This window comes from Heptranchias perlo, chromosome 16, assembly GCF_035084215.1.
Source record: "Heptranchias perlo isolate sHepPer1 chromosome 16, sHepPer1.hap1, whole genome shotgun sequence".
In the NCBI taxonomy this organism is placed as follows: Eukaryota; Metazoa; Chordata; class Chondrichthyes; order Hexanchiformes; family Hexanchidae; genus Heptranchias; species Heptranchias perlo.
This window is the reverse complement of record NC_090340.1, coordinates 56981052-56998207: the sequence shown is the minus strand read 5'-3', so window position 1 is coordinate 56998207 and position 17156 is coordinate 56981052. Positions and strand designations below refer to the sequence as shown.

Below are 17156 nucleotides of genomic sequence, written 5' to 3'. Positions count from 1 at the left end.
AAGCTGGCATAAAAACCCTCTACCACAGAACCCCTATTTAGCTATAGATCTATTTTCATTGTAACTGCAAACACGAGAGATTGTTTTCTGCACAATTAAAAGATATGGAAGCATCAAACACTGAAGCTTGGCTGAATTTGAATTTTTCCAAATGTCTGAATTTTGTGCCCTATCAACTCAATGTTTGCTCGCTCATCTCTATTGGATTGCTTCGATTATTGTACTAATGATGCAAGAAGGTACACCTTTTGTGGAGCGAGGGTTTGAATACCCTTGATACCATTCCATCACCACAAATGTGGCGGAGAGGCAATCTCGATGCACCAGTGGAGTGACGGCCTGATCCAGTTGGAGTTTCCGGGTTCAGGGCCAGGACAAGCTATTTCAATAATTCAAGCGGGCACCCACGCCAGTATTGGCAGATCTTTGGGTGGGGGGTGGGGGCACTCTTGGGGGAGGGAGCAAAAAGCACAAGCAAAAAGCAAAAAGCTGCTCGAGCACAAGGCACGGCCATCTGTGGGATCAGCCTCCTGTATCAGAGAGCTGATTGAGACTTGATGGCCTTTACTCTTCTGGGGTGTTCTGGATCATGATCCTAAACTGGAACACCCTTGTGGACACCATTTCTGCCTCTCCGCTGTACTGGACACTGGTATCTTGCTGCTGTCCAGTGTGACACGGGGCAGAGGAGGTGGCAGCAGCAGGAATTCTGAGGGATGATGCCATCCCTGCTGGCCACTGCTGCCTCCTCTAATGGCAAGCCAACATGGCATGGATGGAACCTCTGCCCACACCCCTCAGCGGCAATTCCCTCTCAATCGTCTTTGGGGCGGGGACAAAACGTTACCGGGTCCTGCCTCATTTCCCGGCCCCACCAGTAGCTGTCTGACAGACTTCCACCTCCAAAATTTTCAGAAGCATTTTAAAACCTTGTATTCTTCCCAGCATCTCTCTCAAACTTTCCGGCCCGGGATTTCCGCAGGGCCATTTCTCCGGGTTTTCCACCGATCTCCCACCAAAGTTACGATTAAGACAACCCCTACTGAAATTCAAAGCCTCCATTTACTGTTTGCCAGTTCCCAGCTCATTCACACAGCTATGGACCACCTTCGAGTCGCGTCTCAAAATCATATTGATAGACGATAGACTATGGCAGCGTGTGATGTCCTTTGCCTGTATGTCTCCGAACATTTATTTGCTCTCCGGATGTGGGATGATCGCTGGGTGCCCTCAGAGCGGGATGCTGGTTTGCTACTTTCTTCTTGTTGCAATTGTTTTTACATTGAGTCAACTACGTAAAGTGGAATAAAGTCATCTGGAGGCCAAACTGGAGCAGAGCGGAATGGTCAGTTCCCTTCCTGAATGGACAACAGTGAACTAACTGGGTTTTTAACGACAACTTGACAAGCTTTTGTGAACATTTTTTTCTTTTTCCTAACAAATGACCAGATTTATTGAATTCAGTTTCACACCTTGTGAACTCCCAACCTCTCGGTTGCTCGCCCAGTACCATAAACTACCACACTACCGTGCTCACTGACTTTTTGTTTTGTCGAGGATCGCAATTCCGAGCCTGAGGGCGATTCTTCGGAATGTTCCAACTTGTTGACCGCAGAGCGACAGGCCTCCTCCTGATTCCAGCCACGGCACAGTGGGGAATCGCTCGTGCACTGGTTGCTAAGACAGCCCCATCTCCGGACTGTGCTGGGAAGCAAGGAAAGGAGTGGGAATATCACTAAATCCCTAGCACTAGCACAGCCATGTGGAACCTCACTAAGATCATGGGTGGGAAAGAGATGGCCTGCAAGTGGTCCTTGAGCCATTTTGCGGGATCCACTGCTGTGAACAGCTACCACTGTGGAAATAGTTTTGTTAGGATTTGCCTGTAAGTTGCCCTGATATAGGTTCGCATGTCACCTGTAGATTCACAGAAGTGCTACTGAGAGATGAATCTCACAAACAAAATGCTCTTTTCCTTCCTGCAGATAATGAAGAATATATTTCATCAGTCTTTCAATGCGTACAAAACGGATATAGAGCCCAGGTTGAATGACTTGACAATCCACCTTCTGCAGTGCAGCCGAAGACTGTTTGAGATCATGCTGTCACACAGGAGGGTCACGGCGGCTTACATCGAAGGAGATAATGTTGTGGTCACCATAGAAGGAGAAGCAGCTAGAGTCTTAAACTTTGACACAGGTAAAGAGAAAAGAAATAACTGTACAAAGAAGGGGGAATCCTTTATAAAAGTCTTTTGTATAGCTTCCAATGGTTCTGTTGGTAAATTCACAGCCCAGTGTACAACTGATCCAGAAGATCCCAGGGACTATCCCCGAGTCTCCGCTGAGTTGGGTGATCTCAGTTAACAGAGAGTTAGGGTTCGACAGTTGGCTGGGGCTCTGGCTGATTTTCCCCTCCCCTATAGTCCAGGGTTTAATCCACTGAATCCAACTTCTGGAAAATATGGATATTGTTTGAGGGCACGATCGGACTTGGCTGTACTGCTCCACACAATCAAATAGTCTATCATAGTCATCCTAGGTTCATACATGGGGTGGGGGGGGGGGGGGGGAGAACATAAGAACATAAGAAATAGGAGCAGGAGTAGGCCATACAGCCCCTTGAGCCTGCTCCGCCATTCAATGAGATTACGGCTGACTTTCAACCTTAACTCCACTTTCCCACCCGATCCCATATCCCTTGATTCCCTTAGGGTCTAAAAATCTATCTATCTCAGTCTTGAACATATTCAATGACTCAGCATCCACAGCCCTCTATGGTAGAGAATTCCAAAGATTCACAACCCTCTGAATGAAGAAATTCCTCCTCATTATCAGTCTTGAATGGCCGACCCCTTATCCTGAGACTATGCCCCCTAGTTCTAGACTCTCCAGCCAGGGGAAACAACCTCTCAGCATCTACCCTGTCAAGCCCCCTCAGTATGTTTCAATGAGATCCCCTCTCATTCTTCGAAACTCTATAGAATATAGGCCCATTCTACTCAATCTTTCCTCATAGGACAACCTTCTCATCCCAGGAATTAATCTAGTGAAACCTTCGTTGCACCGCCTCTAAGGCAAGTATATCCTTTCTTAGATAAAGAGACCAAAACTGTTCACAGCACTCCAGGTGAGGTCTCACCAAAGCCCTGTACAATTGTAGTAAGACTTCCTTACTCTTATACTCTAACCCCCTTGCAATAAAGGCCAACATACCATTTGCCTTCCTAATTGCTTGCTGTACCTGCATGCTAACTTTTTGTGTATCTTGTACGAGGATCCCAAATCTCTCTGAACACCAACATTTAGTAGTTTCTCACCATTTTAAAAAATATTCTGTTTTTCTATTCTTCCTACCAAAGTGAATAACCTCATATTTCCTCACATTATGCTCCATCTGCCACCTTCTTGCCCACTCACTTAACCTGTCTATATCCCTTTGCAGACTCTTTGTGTCCTCCTCACAGCTTACTTTCCCACCTAGCTTTGTATCGTCAGCAAACTTGTATACATTACACTCGGTCCCTTCATCTCAGTCATTAATATAGATTATAAATAGCTGAGGCCCAAGCACTGATCCTTGCAGCACTCCACTAGTTACAGCCTGCCAAACTGAAAATGACCCATTTATCCCTATTCTCTGTTTTCTGTCCATTAATCAATCCTCTATCTATGCTAATATATTACCCTCAACCACATGAGCCCTTATCTTGCGTAACAACCTTTTATGTGGCACCTTATCGAATGCCTTTTGAAAGTCTAAATATACCACATCCACTGGTTCCCCTTTATCTACCCTGCTAGTTACATCCTCAAAAAACTCGAATAAATTTGTCAAACACGATTTCCCTTTCATAAAACCATGTTGACTTTCCCGAATCATATTACGATTTTCTAAGTGCCCTGTTACCACTTCCTTAATAATGGATTCCAGCATTTTCCCGAAGACTGATGTCAGACTAACTGGCCTGTAGTTCCCTGTTTTCTCTCTCCCTCCTTTCTTGAACAGCTGGGTTACATTTGCTACCTTCCAGTCCACTGGGACCATTCTAGAATCTAGGGAATTTTGGAAGATCACAACCAATGCCTCCATTCTGCAGCCACCTCTTTTAGAAACCATAGGATGTAGGTCATCAGGTCCAGGGGATTTATCGGCTTTTAGTCTCTTTAGTTTCTTCAGTAATTTTTCTCTACTGACATTAACTACTTTAAGTTCCTCACTGTCATTAGTCCCTTGGTTCCCCACTATTTCTGGTATGCTTTTTGTGTCTTCTACAATGAAGACAGATAAAAAATATTTGTTTAACGTCTCTGCCATTTCCTTATTCCCCATTATAATTTCTCCTGTCTCAGCCTCTAAGGGACTCACATTTACTTTTGCTACTCTCTTCCTTTTTACTTACTTATAAAAGCTCTGACAATCTGTTTTTATATTTCTTGCTGGTTTACTTTCATATTCTATTTTCTCCCTTTTTATCAATTTTTTGGTCATCCTTTGCTTGTTTCTAAAACTCTCCCAATCCTCAGGCTTACTACTCTTCTCCGCAACATTATAGGCCTCTTTTTAATCTAATACTATCCGTAACTTCTTTAGCTAGCCACGGATGAATCACTTTACCTGTGGAGTTTTTATTTCTCAATGGAATGTATATTTGTTGGATGAGGTACAGGAGAACTGCCAGTGCCTGATGCACCGTGACTGAGTCAGCACCTTCGGGAGAGAGGGAGGGAAAAAATTTCAAATAATTTACTACTCCCCCCACACCTCCTTGTACTTGATCCCTTTATCGGTGGGGGGATGAGTGCGATGGAGGATGGATTTGAGTTACCGAGATAATTATGAAGTCCACTGAGATGGTCTAAAGCACTGGAAGTTATGGGTTTGGACAATGATCCTATTCAGTGAAGCTTCTATTTTGCACAATGATTCACAAGCTTTTTGCAGAAGAATGACATGTTTTCCAAATGTGAACATTATAGAAGTAATGAAGGTGGGTAAGGAGATCAAAGGATGATGGACTCTAAACATTTTAGACTTTAAGATGAACTACTGCAATATGAGAAAATTATTGGTGGTTCCCCCAACCCAGTAATTGCAGTAATTTTTAATGGAGGAGATTATTTGGCCCATCGTGCCTTTGTCAGGTCTTTGAAAGAGCTATCCGATTAGTCCCACTCCCCTGCTCTTTCCCCATAGCCCTGCAATTTTATTCCTTTTCAAGAATATACCCAACTCCCTTTTGAAAGTTACTAGTGTATCTGCTTCCACCACCCTTTCAGATAGGTTGATCTGGAATGTACCAACTCAATTAGTTGACTTAATTATCCTCTTAATTATACCCGAAGGTAACAAGGAGTCGAGATTCTCTTTGCTTGCTACATGTTAGTGATATAGTAACAGCACAATGGCATTCTGAAAAATGCGTGCACCATTTCACAAGAAATGGTGCTCAGAGGAAATCTCCCCCCCCCCCCCCCCCAGGCTTGTTAGCATCTCTAGATTACAGCAACTCTATAAGTGGCTACATGACTCAGATGTGAAAAGGACCGACTTCCTCATCACTCACGTTAAAAAGCAGTCCTTTCCTTTCATGTCTTGTGTAAGATGTTATTGGTGTCAGATCAATATTTTACCACGGTAGATTCAGAACCACTTTTTACAAAGATCAATCTTTCTACATTTGTCTCCCTTGAAAGGTCTTGTACACGATTACAATGGATGATTGGCTTTAAACTTATTAGACTTTACGATAAATTGCTGCAATATGAGGAAATGATTGATGATCTCCCCTACATTTAATTGCAATAATTCATATGGAATTTTCATTGTGACAGAATATTACATTTTGGGTTTACAGACACAGGGTTCTCTCTTATTAATTCTTTACACATAAGGCTAGAAAGTGAATGTTGTTCAGCTGCTCATCATGAGGTAGAAATTACAGCCAATCATGTCTTAATTTCGAACAAGAATCACTGGATAGCAGTCAGGATTGGGAGTCCTGCCTTATTTCCCTCTTCCCACTTCCCTAGCTCACGGAATACTAAATTGTAATAGCCATACTGTTGTCCTCGTTGAGATAAGCACAGACCAGGAATTGAAGCTGGAATCTTCCTGGCCTGTGGAGGGGAGTCAAACATTGGAGGGTGAAATTAGCAGCTAAACCATCAGGGGGTGCTGGGCTTGGGTAAGTTAAAGGGGACTTACTGAAGCAGATGGGCAGATATAGTAAGGGAGTGAGCTGGGTTAGGTGAATTTCCATCACTCAAGTCATGTTTCGGAACCCACACGGACCATAGAATCATAGAAGTTTACAACATGGAAACAGGCCCTTCGGCCCAACATGTCCATGTCGCCCAGTTTATACCACTAAGCTAGTCCCAATTGCCTGCACTTGGCCCATATCCCTCTATACCCATCTTACCCATGTAACTGTCCAAATGCTTTTTAAAAGACAAAATTGTACCCGCCTCTACTACTGCCTCTGGCAGCTCGTTCCAGACACTCACCACCCTTTGAGTGAAAAAATTGCCCCTCTGGACCCTTTTGTATCTCTCCCCTCTCACCTTAAATCTATGCCCCCTCGTTATAGACTCCCCTACCTTTGGGAAAAGACCACATCAACTCCAGCTCTGGGTCTCGGACTAACTCTCATGAGGTGAGTAATGACAGCGATATATTTATCCCATACAGAAACGTGAATGTGAGACCAATTAAACTAATGTGCTAATCATTCCAGGGTGTTATTAAGGGTAGAAATAAAATTCATGCAAAAGGTTACGAGAATATGAAATACATTGCCACATGTGACTACTGAAGCAAGAGAACATTTGAAGATGGAATTAGATAAAACTTTGAAAAAGATAAGATATTAAAGGGTTCAGGGAAGGAATGGGAAAATGGAATTATAGAAAGTAGCTCGAATGTTGAGTTAGCACCGATGAGGTGGGACGAAAGGCTTCTTTCTGTGGTGGAATTTCTTGTTCTATTAATGTTCAGGATGTAACACAGAATTATTGCTCCTTTGCGTACCGTGACTGCAGCGCTCCTGTTGTAGACCATGTTCAGTGTCATTGTTCGAATATCATAGGAGGGACTAACCCTCTGTCTTTGGCCTGAATGGAAAAGAAGGGACTTTACAAACTTTTCCTAACTGAACAATGAAAACAGAGTCCTGTTTTGTTTTAATTTATCACAATTCACTTCCATCTTTGCTACCTTTTGTGTATTCTGTTAGTTTATTCAATGTCAGATATCATTTCAAACGGGGCCCCAGCATATATCTTTCATTTCAAGCAACTGTCAAGACTCAAATATTAGGTTTCGACAAAGCAGTGGGAAGATAACCCAGAATGGAAGAACAAAATGAAACAATGGTCTCAGGTTCTTTAATAAGATTGGTAGGTCTTATTCACACAAAGGAAGAAAGAAAGATTTGCATTTATATAGTGCCTTTCACGACATCATGATGTCCCAAAGCGCTTTACAGTCAATTAAGTATTTTTGAAATGTAGTTATTGTTGTAATGTGGCAGCCAATTTGTGCACAACAAGGTCTCATAGACAGCAATGTGATGATGATCAGATCATTTGTTTTAGTGATGTTGGTTGAGGGATAAATCTTGGCCAGGACACCAGGGAGAACTCCCCTGCTCATCGAATAATGCCGTGGGACCTTTTACCTCCACCTGAGGTTTAAGGTCTCATTCAAAAGACGACACCTCCAACAGTGCAGCACTCCCTCAGTACTGCACTGGAGTATCAGCCTAGATTTTGTGCTCGAGTCTCTGGAATGGGACAAAGGCCTTCCAGATAGGGTAGTGAAGGTGAAAATGTAGAGCTACGGATAAATTACAACACAGAAACAGCCTAAGCAGTCTGTGTTGGTGTTTATGCTCCACATGAGCAGTAGTTGTGATCCCATGTGCCCATGCTGTTTCCATATACCTTCCTCCTCTTTTCCTTCAACCACCTATCTAAACTATTCTTAAAAGCTTTTTTAAAAAATCATTCTCAGGATGTGTGCATTGCCCGCACCTAGTTGTCCTGAGACGGTGCTGAAACTTGCTAGGCCATTTCAGAGTGCAGTTAAGAGTCAACCACATTGATGTGGGACTGGAGTCATGTATAGGCCAGACCGGGTAAGGGACAGCAGGTTTCCTCCCCTGCAGGACATTAATGAACCAGTTTGGTTTTTATGACAAACCGACAGCTTCATATTAGATGTCAACCTTGGCTCAGTGTTAGCACTCATCTCTGAAGTAGAACGTCGTGGGTTTAAGCCACACTTCAGAGGTTTGAGCACATAATCCAGGTTAACACTTCATTGCAGTACACGGGGAGTATTGCACTGTCGAAGGTGCCGTCTTTTAGCTGGACATAAAAGACCCCATGGCATTTTTTGACTAAGAGCAGGAGAGTTCTCCCGGAGTCCTGGCCAATATTTATCCCTCACCCAACACCACTAACATAGATTACCTGGTCATTTATCTCTCTGCTGTTTGTGGGACCTTGCTGTGCACAAATTGTCTGCCTCATTTCCCTACTAAAGTGACTACACTTAAACACTTAAAAAACAATTGATTGGCTGTGAAGTGCTTTGGGCCATCCTGAGGATGTGAAGTTGCTATATTAATTGTGTGAAATGCAAAGAATAAAATCTTGATTGAAGTAAAGTCTTGATCTACACTTGGGAAACTGGTATTGTATTTATGGATATTGTCATATGCTCTTTGTTAATTGGTGTCATTTTCCTCTTGGTTTGATGGGGGCACATAATATATTTTTCTGCTCGCTTGCAGGTTGCGGAGTTAACCTTGGGCTGAAAGGCCTCGAGTCCTTGGAAGAATTTATTTACAAAATGGCAACAGCAGTTGACCAAACCGACGTTTTCGAAGCGCTTTCCGCTAAAATCCGACACTCAAAGCAGCTCGCGGAGGACTTCCGCCTGAATGGCTTGACTGTGACCATGTTCGAATGAGACTGCAGGTCTCGGCTTTTTGGAGAGATCTGACCTGCATGGATGGATCAAGAATGAGAAACGTGCGAGAATCCTTTGAATTCGGCGCCGTGTGCCTCAGGAGTGACTGTTGGTGGAGATCATTCACTCTGTCGATAGAGGTGGTTACAGTACAGTGGGCAGCGTTTGACAGAAACGTGTTGCTAGAATGAAATTCTGAGGCTCCAGCTTGGGTAAAGAGCACAAGGCTAAGGAAATATCTGTTGGATACCCAAAGAACCATTCATGCCTCCATCCAGTTGCAGTAGAGCATCAGTCATAAAGTGCTTTAAAAAACCTTTAAGATGAAATTTCTCATAGTTTACATTATAATTCCACTTGCTAATAAAATTCTCCAGTCACAGGGGTCAGTTCCCCCATGCTTAGTTCATTAAAAAAAAATTCCTCTGTTTGAGAATCTCTGAATCGTGACCTCTGGGCTGCTCGTGAAGTTGATCAATCAACAGCAATGCAATAGCAGCCGCAAAGTCTTATGTAAAAATCTATATTAATCCTGGGGTCCTGTGGATTATTCATAGTGGATTGAGGTCACAGGATCTTGTGAGTATTCCAAAACATAGATTTCTATGGTGTATCTAAGCAAATCGAATTCATGGAGTCTCATGGGATGTCAATGTGGATCAAGGTTTAAGCACTTTTATGGTGTATTTATCAGGCTCGAGGTTGTGAGAAATAAGCATCACGGAGTTATGGTCAGAGACAATAGGGTCTACAGGGTTAGGGTGTGCATTGGGGTCCACTATGTGGTTCATGGGATTCTGGGGGTTGTTCATGAGGGTCCCTATATACTTGAATAAGGAGATTACTCATAGAGGATGTATGGGACTTTTCTGTTGTAGAAATGCTGTGAAACATAACAATACTTTGCATCTATATTGCACCTTTAACATGGAAAAACACCCCCAGGACATTTCACAGAGGCATAAGGAAATAATTAACACTGAGCCAAAGGAGGTATTGAGAGGGGCTACCAAAACAATTGGTGGAAGAGCTGGGTCTTGGAGATGGAGAGAGTTGCAGGATATGGGGCCTAGGTGGATGAAGGCATGGGGCAAATTGGGGGGGTGGGGGGGATAGAAGAGAGGAGGATGCACTGGAAGTCAGAATTAGAAGGACAGAAAGTTCGGGGAAGGGTTTCTATGGCCGGCCACAGAGATAGGAACAAAAGGCCATGAAGGGATTTAAACACAAGGATGAGAATTTTAAATTTGAGGCAGTGGGTGGGGGACAAGAAGCCAATGTACGTCAGTGAGGATAGGGGTGATGGGTGAGTGGGACTTGGTGTGGAAAAGAATACAGGCAGCAGATAAGCTGAGGTTTAGTGATGGGAGGCTGGCCAGGAGATTATTGGAACAATTGAGTCTGGAGGTAACACAGGCTTGGATGAGGGTTTCTGCAGCAGATGGGCTTTTTTTATTATTCGTTCATGGGAAGTGGGCGTCGCTGGCAAGGCCAGCATTTATTGCCCATCCCTAATGGCCCTTAAGGAGGTGGTGATGAGCCACCGTCTTGAACCGCTGCAGTCCTTATGGTGAAGGTTCTCCCACAGTGCTGTTAGGTAGGGTGTTCCTGGATTTTGACCCAGTAACGATGAAGAAACGGCGATATATTTCCAAGTCAGTATGGTGCGTAACTTGGAGGGGAATGTGCAGGTGGTGGTGTTCCCATGTGCTAAGGCAGAAGGGGAGGGTCTGATATTATGGAGGTGGAAGTAGGCTGTCTTTGTGATGGAGAAGGTATGGGTTGAATAGGACATTGAGATTTCAAACAGTCTAGATGAGCCCGAGACTGTGGCTGACAAGGCGAGTGGAATCGGTGGCTAGGGTATAGAGTTTTTGGCGGATGCCAAAGGTGATGGGTTTGGTCATTGCCAGCTAGCATTAGAAGCAGGAAGAGAAGTTGGGTGGTCAGCTGTTTCGTGGGAATGGGGTCAAGGGAGCGGGAGTTGGGTCTCATATATGAGATGAGTTCAATGGGGCCATAAGAGATGAGAGAGAAACTAAAGAAACTCACCAGTTTAGGGTTAGAGCTGCAGGAAGCCTGAGGGAGGTTTGGCTTGGTGGGAAAGAGAAAGCAGCAAAGGCAGCTGTACTTGATAGAGGTCAGGTGAGAGGGGCTGAAGGAAATGGTTGGAAGTGGAGAAAAGAAGTTTGGGTTATCTTTGCTTTCTACATGATCTTGGAGTAGTGGAATGTTTTGGCAGTGGAGAGTACAACCCAATAGGGTTTGACGTGGTGCAGCCAGATCTGGCGATGGGTTAGTTAAATCAGTTCTGCGCAGATGCACTCAAGTCTGTGCCCATTGGATTTGAGAGAGCCAAAATGGGGACCATATCAGGGCAATCAACTTGGATGGGAGAGAATAAAGGTTTGGCTGGGAACAAGGGCATCACAATAGCGTTGAGGGAGTGGTTGAGTAGATGCAGAAGTATCGTGGCAAACAGAGGGCCATAGGCTAGACACAAGTAAAAAGAAAAGAGCCGTCCTAATACTTGAGGGAAAAACCAATGAACAAATGTCATGCACAAATACAGAGCGTCTTTCAGGAACAGTGGGATATTGCATCTGATCTTTTCTTATCGAGGAGAACCTGTTTAACCACAAGCATCCCACTAAATAAACTAGAATCTATAATAATTTGTTGTACATATTACACTTTTCATGTGATCTTTTATGAGAGTGACAAATGTTTATTGCAGTGAATGAGAGTTAGACGAGCCAGTGCCTGCTGAGGGAGTGCGAATGCAGATGGAGTCGAGAACTAGTTGTCAAAAGGCGGAAGGTACAAAAGGGTCAGAAATAAAACTACATTTGCTGAATAATTAAAATCCTATTTTGACAACATGGTGCCCTTTCATTAGTCAGACCAGTTCCACTCTTCCTCTCAAGTTTAATTTTAATAAAATCCTAAGCTTGGTATTGAATTTAGGGACAGGGACTGTGTACACCCTCATTGCCCATATTGCATCCTAATTTAGAGTTGTAGGGTCGACAAATCGAAGTGGGAAGAGTTTAGTAGAGGTTTAGATCCAAAAAGGTGAGACCAGCATTGGGAGAGAGGTGCATTCCTAACCCTAACCAGTCATACTCAGGCCCTCTGGTTCACAATGACTGAGTCCAATTCCCTTTACAGTGTACCAGTGTATGCGGTATTTTGGAAATCTCCGTGATTCCTTAGTTTTACAATTGGGCTCACTGGTTTATGGTAACTGAATAAGTCAAAATCCATTTTTATTACGTGGGATTTTTCCCCAGTGTTTTCGGAATTGCATACAGCAATTTTGACCATTCCCTGCGCCCCACCCCCGCCATGAAAGCTGTAAATCTCTGACTCGCATCGTGATCTTCTGGCAATTTGCCACCATGGTGTTACTTGGTGCTGAATTTTAAGTCACGGGACACGTCGCAGTAAGCACGCATGACAGAAAAGGCTGTCAATCATCTCTGGCCTGCTCAAAGCTGCACTAACAAAACCCATGTCTGCCGTTACCTCCCCTTGAGCTTGAGATCTGAATCAGCATAGAGCTGAATGGAGGATCCCCCAACAGGGACAGATTTTACAAAGCTGTTCCTTGAATACATGGGGAGGAATTTTATATTAAAACTGTTCCCTATACTTTAACACTGCAACAGAATGATTTTAAAGCATAAGCTACAATGCACTTGGCTTAAGCTGCAAGAAAATGATTCCTTGCGGGATGCAGCTTTCCACTTAACGTTCTAAAAGGGATGAGTTTCTGATCTCAGCGGGGTTGTCTGGACAAGCTACTCGCCAAGGGGAGGAGAGGGACTATTTGGTGTGTGTGTTAACTTGTGCTCCTTTTGCTTGCTTCTGTCCAGTTTCAGAACAACACCGAGAGAAACCTGACAGCAAATTCTTGGTTTGCCTCAGGAACTTATATGGGGATTGATGGTGCAGGAATTGAGGCAAAATGAATATAACAACGGAACTGTAACTTTTCCCCAAAACTTCTCCGTAACTGGCTGGTGATGAGGTTAAAACATGTAAGTTACACTGGATGTGTACAGATGGAATCCATTTAGCTCTGCTCACTAACACATGTTGATACACAGATGCATACATGCATTGACATGTACATAATATAGAGGCAAATACCTGCACAATGGTCCAGACACACACACAAAGATGATACAGTCACACACTCATACATAATGCCACAGAAACGTACATATATATATATATTTATATATAATATGAAATTCATTTATTCAGAAAAAAATGGTTCCAGATATTTCTCTCCATCAATATTCAGGACAATTTTAGAACATGTGCTTGCAATGGGGAATTAAATTCCCTTACGATGTTTGTCATGATTTTCCCTCCATTAATATAATTACAGAAAATCACAGGCAACCCACCTGCGATTTCCCACAGGAGCAGCTGCCGAACGAGGTTTTCCTCCTGTACTGTGCATTCATAAATTGACCCAACCGTGTCTCTGCCATAAATTTTTAAGAAGGTCGCAGGTTCAAGGCCTGGCCTATGTGGCGCTAGCTGATCTCAAGTGGGCACCGAGTAGGGGAAGTACAATTGGCTGCAATGTTCTTGGTTTAGGGAAGGAACAATTTCCCCGTATTCCCGATCGTTATTCCGAAACTCCTGCTGCACGTGCAAATCGGGTGAGATCTGGATTGGGCTCAGCTATGAAGTCCTCCGCAGTTGAATAGCCTACCGGCGCTCACTGTCGAGACTCATGCGAGAACAATGGCGATGGGACAAGGTGCAAGGGGGCGACTGGCACCAATGAAACTGTACTTCAGAAAGGGAGTCAATTCCTTTGGGATGGGAGAGGAGAAAATTGAAGAACTACACCAGAGTTACATTCACTTGATTTTGGGGCTGGCTGAACAGTACATATAGGTGAAAGTTATCGACAACATCAGTGTTGTGTGATTTTTGTGAATGAACTGCTTGAGATTAGTCTGGATGTATGATGAGAAAGACTGTGCCAAAGTTATAAAGTCCACTCAGTATGCAGAAGGGAGGAGTGCTCGCTTATTTGGTATTTGGCTTCAAACGCCCTATAATCAAAGGCACTGCCCTCACGTGTTATCCTTAACACTCAAAGGCACAATCAAATACCCACAAATCTCAGTCTATGGGGGTAAGTAAAATCGGGCGGGGTGTAAAACAGGCAACCTTAGCTTAAAATTATCCCCTAGAATTCTGCTGCTGCGATAAGAGAGCTGGATTTCATGGTGTAAATATCAGAAGTTAGCTTATGGACACTGGACACGGGACACTTGAAATCTGATTGAAACAAGGCCCAGTATAAAATAGTTCTACCTCAGGTAATTACTGATGCCCCACCACCTCTCAAAGCATTGATTAACCTTTTGAAGACTGGTCTAGACATCCGAGTTGTCTGACAATCCCACTAACAGTGCCGACTGCAAGTTATTCCTAATGTCAGCTGAACCCACTTGGAACAGATCACAATCAACCTCCTGTGTCAACTTCAGCAAAATTAGCTTGCAATGCGGACTACAGACATTGGCTATGCCAGTAGTGCTACCTTATGATTGAAGGAGAAGGTTCACCAACACCTCCCCATGGCAACTAGGGATGGCCAATAGATGTGGCCTTGCCAGTGTCACCCACACCCCGAGAACAAAGTAAAGAAAAAAGCCTTGATTTATACTACGCAACCATTTATGGAGCCTTGCAAACCTGACTAACACACCAAGCACTTTGACTATGTCAGTATGCAAGATGGGGTTCTCTGAATTTGAAAAACATCAAGTGCTTTCTTCAACATCGTTCTGGATGCAACACATTGCCTTTCCTTCATCTTGTAAGAGTAAGGATACCAGATTCATCAATATAGCTTACAGGGACCAAGAGACTTATTTATAGATGGTTAAATGAATTATTGAAAACCTATTCTGATTTGGTGGCTTTTAGTTTACCGTTGGATGAATGTGGAGAATACCACCATTCTAGTTGTGTCTCAACTATACACGGTTCAGAAATGGGGTCAGCTATGGCTCAGTGGTTGCACTCTCGCCTCTGAGTCATAAATGTTGTGGCTTCAAGTTCCACTTCAGAGAGTTTAGTACAAAATTTATGCTGACACTTTAGATAAGTACTGAGGGAGTGCTGCACTGTCAGAAGGTGCTGCCTTTCAGATGAGATGTTAAACTGAGGCCCCATCTGCTCTCTCAGGTGGACATAAAAGATCCCATGGCACTATTTCAAAGAAGAGCAGGGGAGTTTTTCTTGGTGTCCTGGCCAATATTAATCCCTCAACCAATGTCACAAAAAAACAGATTATCTAGTCATTATCACTTTGCAGTTTGTGGGACTTTGCTGTGGACAAATTGGCTGCTACGTTTCCTACATTACACCAGTGACTACACTTCAAAAAATACTTCATTGGCTGTAAAGCGCTTTGAGACGTCCTGAGGTCATGTAAATGCAAGTCTTTTAAAGCAACCTTTGTACTCACAGAGAGGACAATTGAGGCTTTAACCTTTTTCCTGAAAAGTGATTTAAAATGGAGTTCAGAAAACATTAAAAATGCTAAAACATGATGGGGTTAATGTTGTTAAACCTTGATGTAGCTAGGAATGGTGGGAATGGAACAAATGGACCCAATCTACATGCAAAAATCAATAGGTTTATTCAAATGGAATTCAGTGACATGCATATACCACTGAATGTCAACTTGCATTGTGTGTAACAAGGGCTCCATGCTTGATTTCTCATCACCATAAGCTGACCCAAGCTTTTATCTAGATTTGACTGTTCAGCTTAGAAAGATGTCAGATTAGGCTGGAACTTGCATGGCTGACATAATCAGTGAACCTTTCAAGACTTCCCAGCAAAGAAAAAAAAATGTTTGGACATTAGGAAAGTTTCTGGAGGTCAGAATGTTCCCAATGTCAGATGACCACAAGTTAATGTAATTCTGTGCCAGTTTTATGGTTCACATGTGATGTCCCTCAGTGTGGGGGATATCGGTCAATTGTTACTCAGTTCGGAATGTTTTTCTCAAAGTTGAGTAAACAGTATGGATTTCACTTCCTTCTTAAAGGGACATGTTCCTTTTCACTTCCAAACTAAATTAAAACAAAATCATTTTTTTGTTTTAAGTATTTAACGGCTTAAGGAGGGTTGCTGGCTGGCATTTGTGTTCAGCATCATTCTTTTCTCAGGTTCCAATGAGTGCTACGCACAGGGTTTGGAACCAACGCAGTTTGCAGTCATAGATATGCATGGCTAAGCCGCTGATATATATATGTGTGTAAATTTTTTGTACAGTGCTATGTTCTTCCCAACAGACCCAATCTCCTTTTTATACTTCCTGTCACTGGAACGTTGCTGTAATTGAAAAAAGACCAAAGTGCCCTTTCGCCCAAAGGATTATGGCCAGGTTGGTTTGACGTCACCAGGACCTCCAGCTACTGAAATTAAGCGACAGGACAGATGGCCCTTTTATCTTCGAATCAACACCTTTCATGGGTCACCCACCCCCCCATATCGTACTGGTTAGCCCATTTTTCAAGGTAGTGAGTGCAACACACTGGTACGGCCACCAATAACACAACATCATCTGTGAAAAGGATCACTGCAATATTTTCAGAAATGCCTTGAACAGATACTCTGAGGCTGCCCGTTAACAAGGGCATCCAACACATCTCTGATGAAGGCATCAAATTGGTGTCAGTGCATCTTTACTCACTCTTCTTTGGTGGGGTGGGGGAGATAGGTTTAACGAATCGCCCCTTAAATGGATCCTGGCACTGGAGTACACTTCCCAGACAAAATCCCAGCGAAGTGATACATTTTGGTAGGAAGAAAGAGGAGAGGCAATATAAACTAGAGGGCACAACTCTAAAAGGGGTACAGGAACAGTGAGATCGGGGGTATTTGTGCACAAATCGCTGAAGGTGTCAGGACAGGTTGAGAAAGCGGTTAAAAAAACCTTACGGGATCCTGGGTTTTATAAATAGAGGCATAGAGTACAAAAGTATGGAAGTCGTGATAAACCTTTATAAAACACTGGTTCGGCCACAACTGGAGTATTGTGTCCAGTTCTTTAGGAAAGAAGTGAAGGCCTTAAAGAGGATGCAGAAGAGATTTACTAGAATGATTCCAGGGATGAGGAACTTTAG

General features: G+C 43.3%; 1 protein-coding gene across 2 annotated transcripts in view; it reads left to right on the top strand.

Moving 5' to 3' along the window:
* si:dkey-234i14.6 (uncharacterized) overlaps positions 1 to 11665 on the top strand; it is a 95216-nt gene extending 83551 nt beyond the window's left edge. For both annotated transcript variants that reach the window (XM_067998157.1, XM_067998156.1), the window contains 2 exons: positions 1986 to 2199; positions 8801 to 11665. In XM_067998157.1, coding sequence (XP_067854258.1) covers positions 1986 to 2199; positions 8801 to 8979 — 393 coding nt within the window. In that variant the 3' untranslated portion in view covers positions 8980 to 11665. The remainder of the gene's footprint in view (positions 1 to 1985; positions 2200 to 8800) is intronic.
* Positions 11666 to 17156: the final 5491 nt, after the last annotated feature.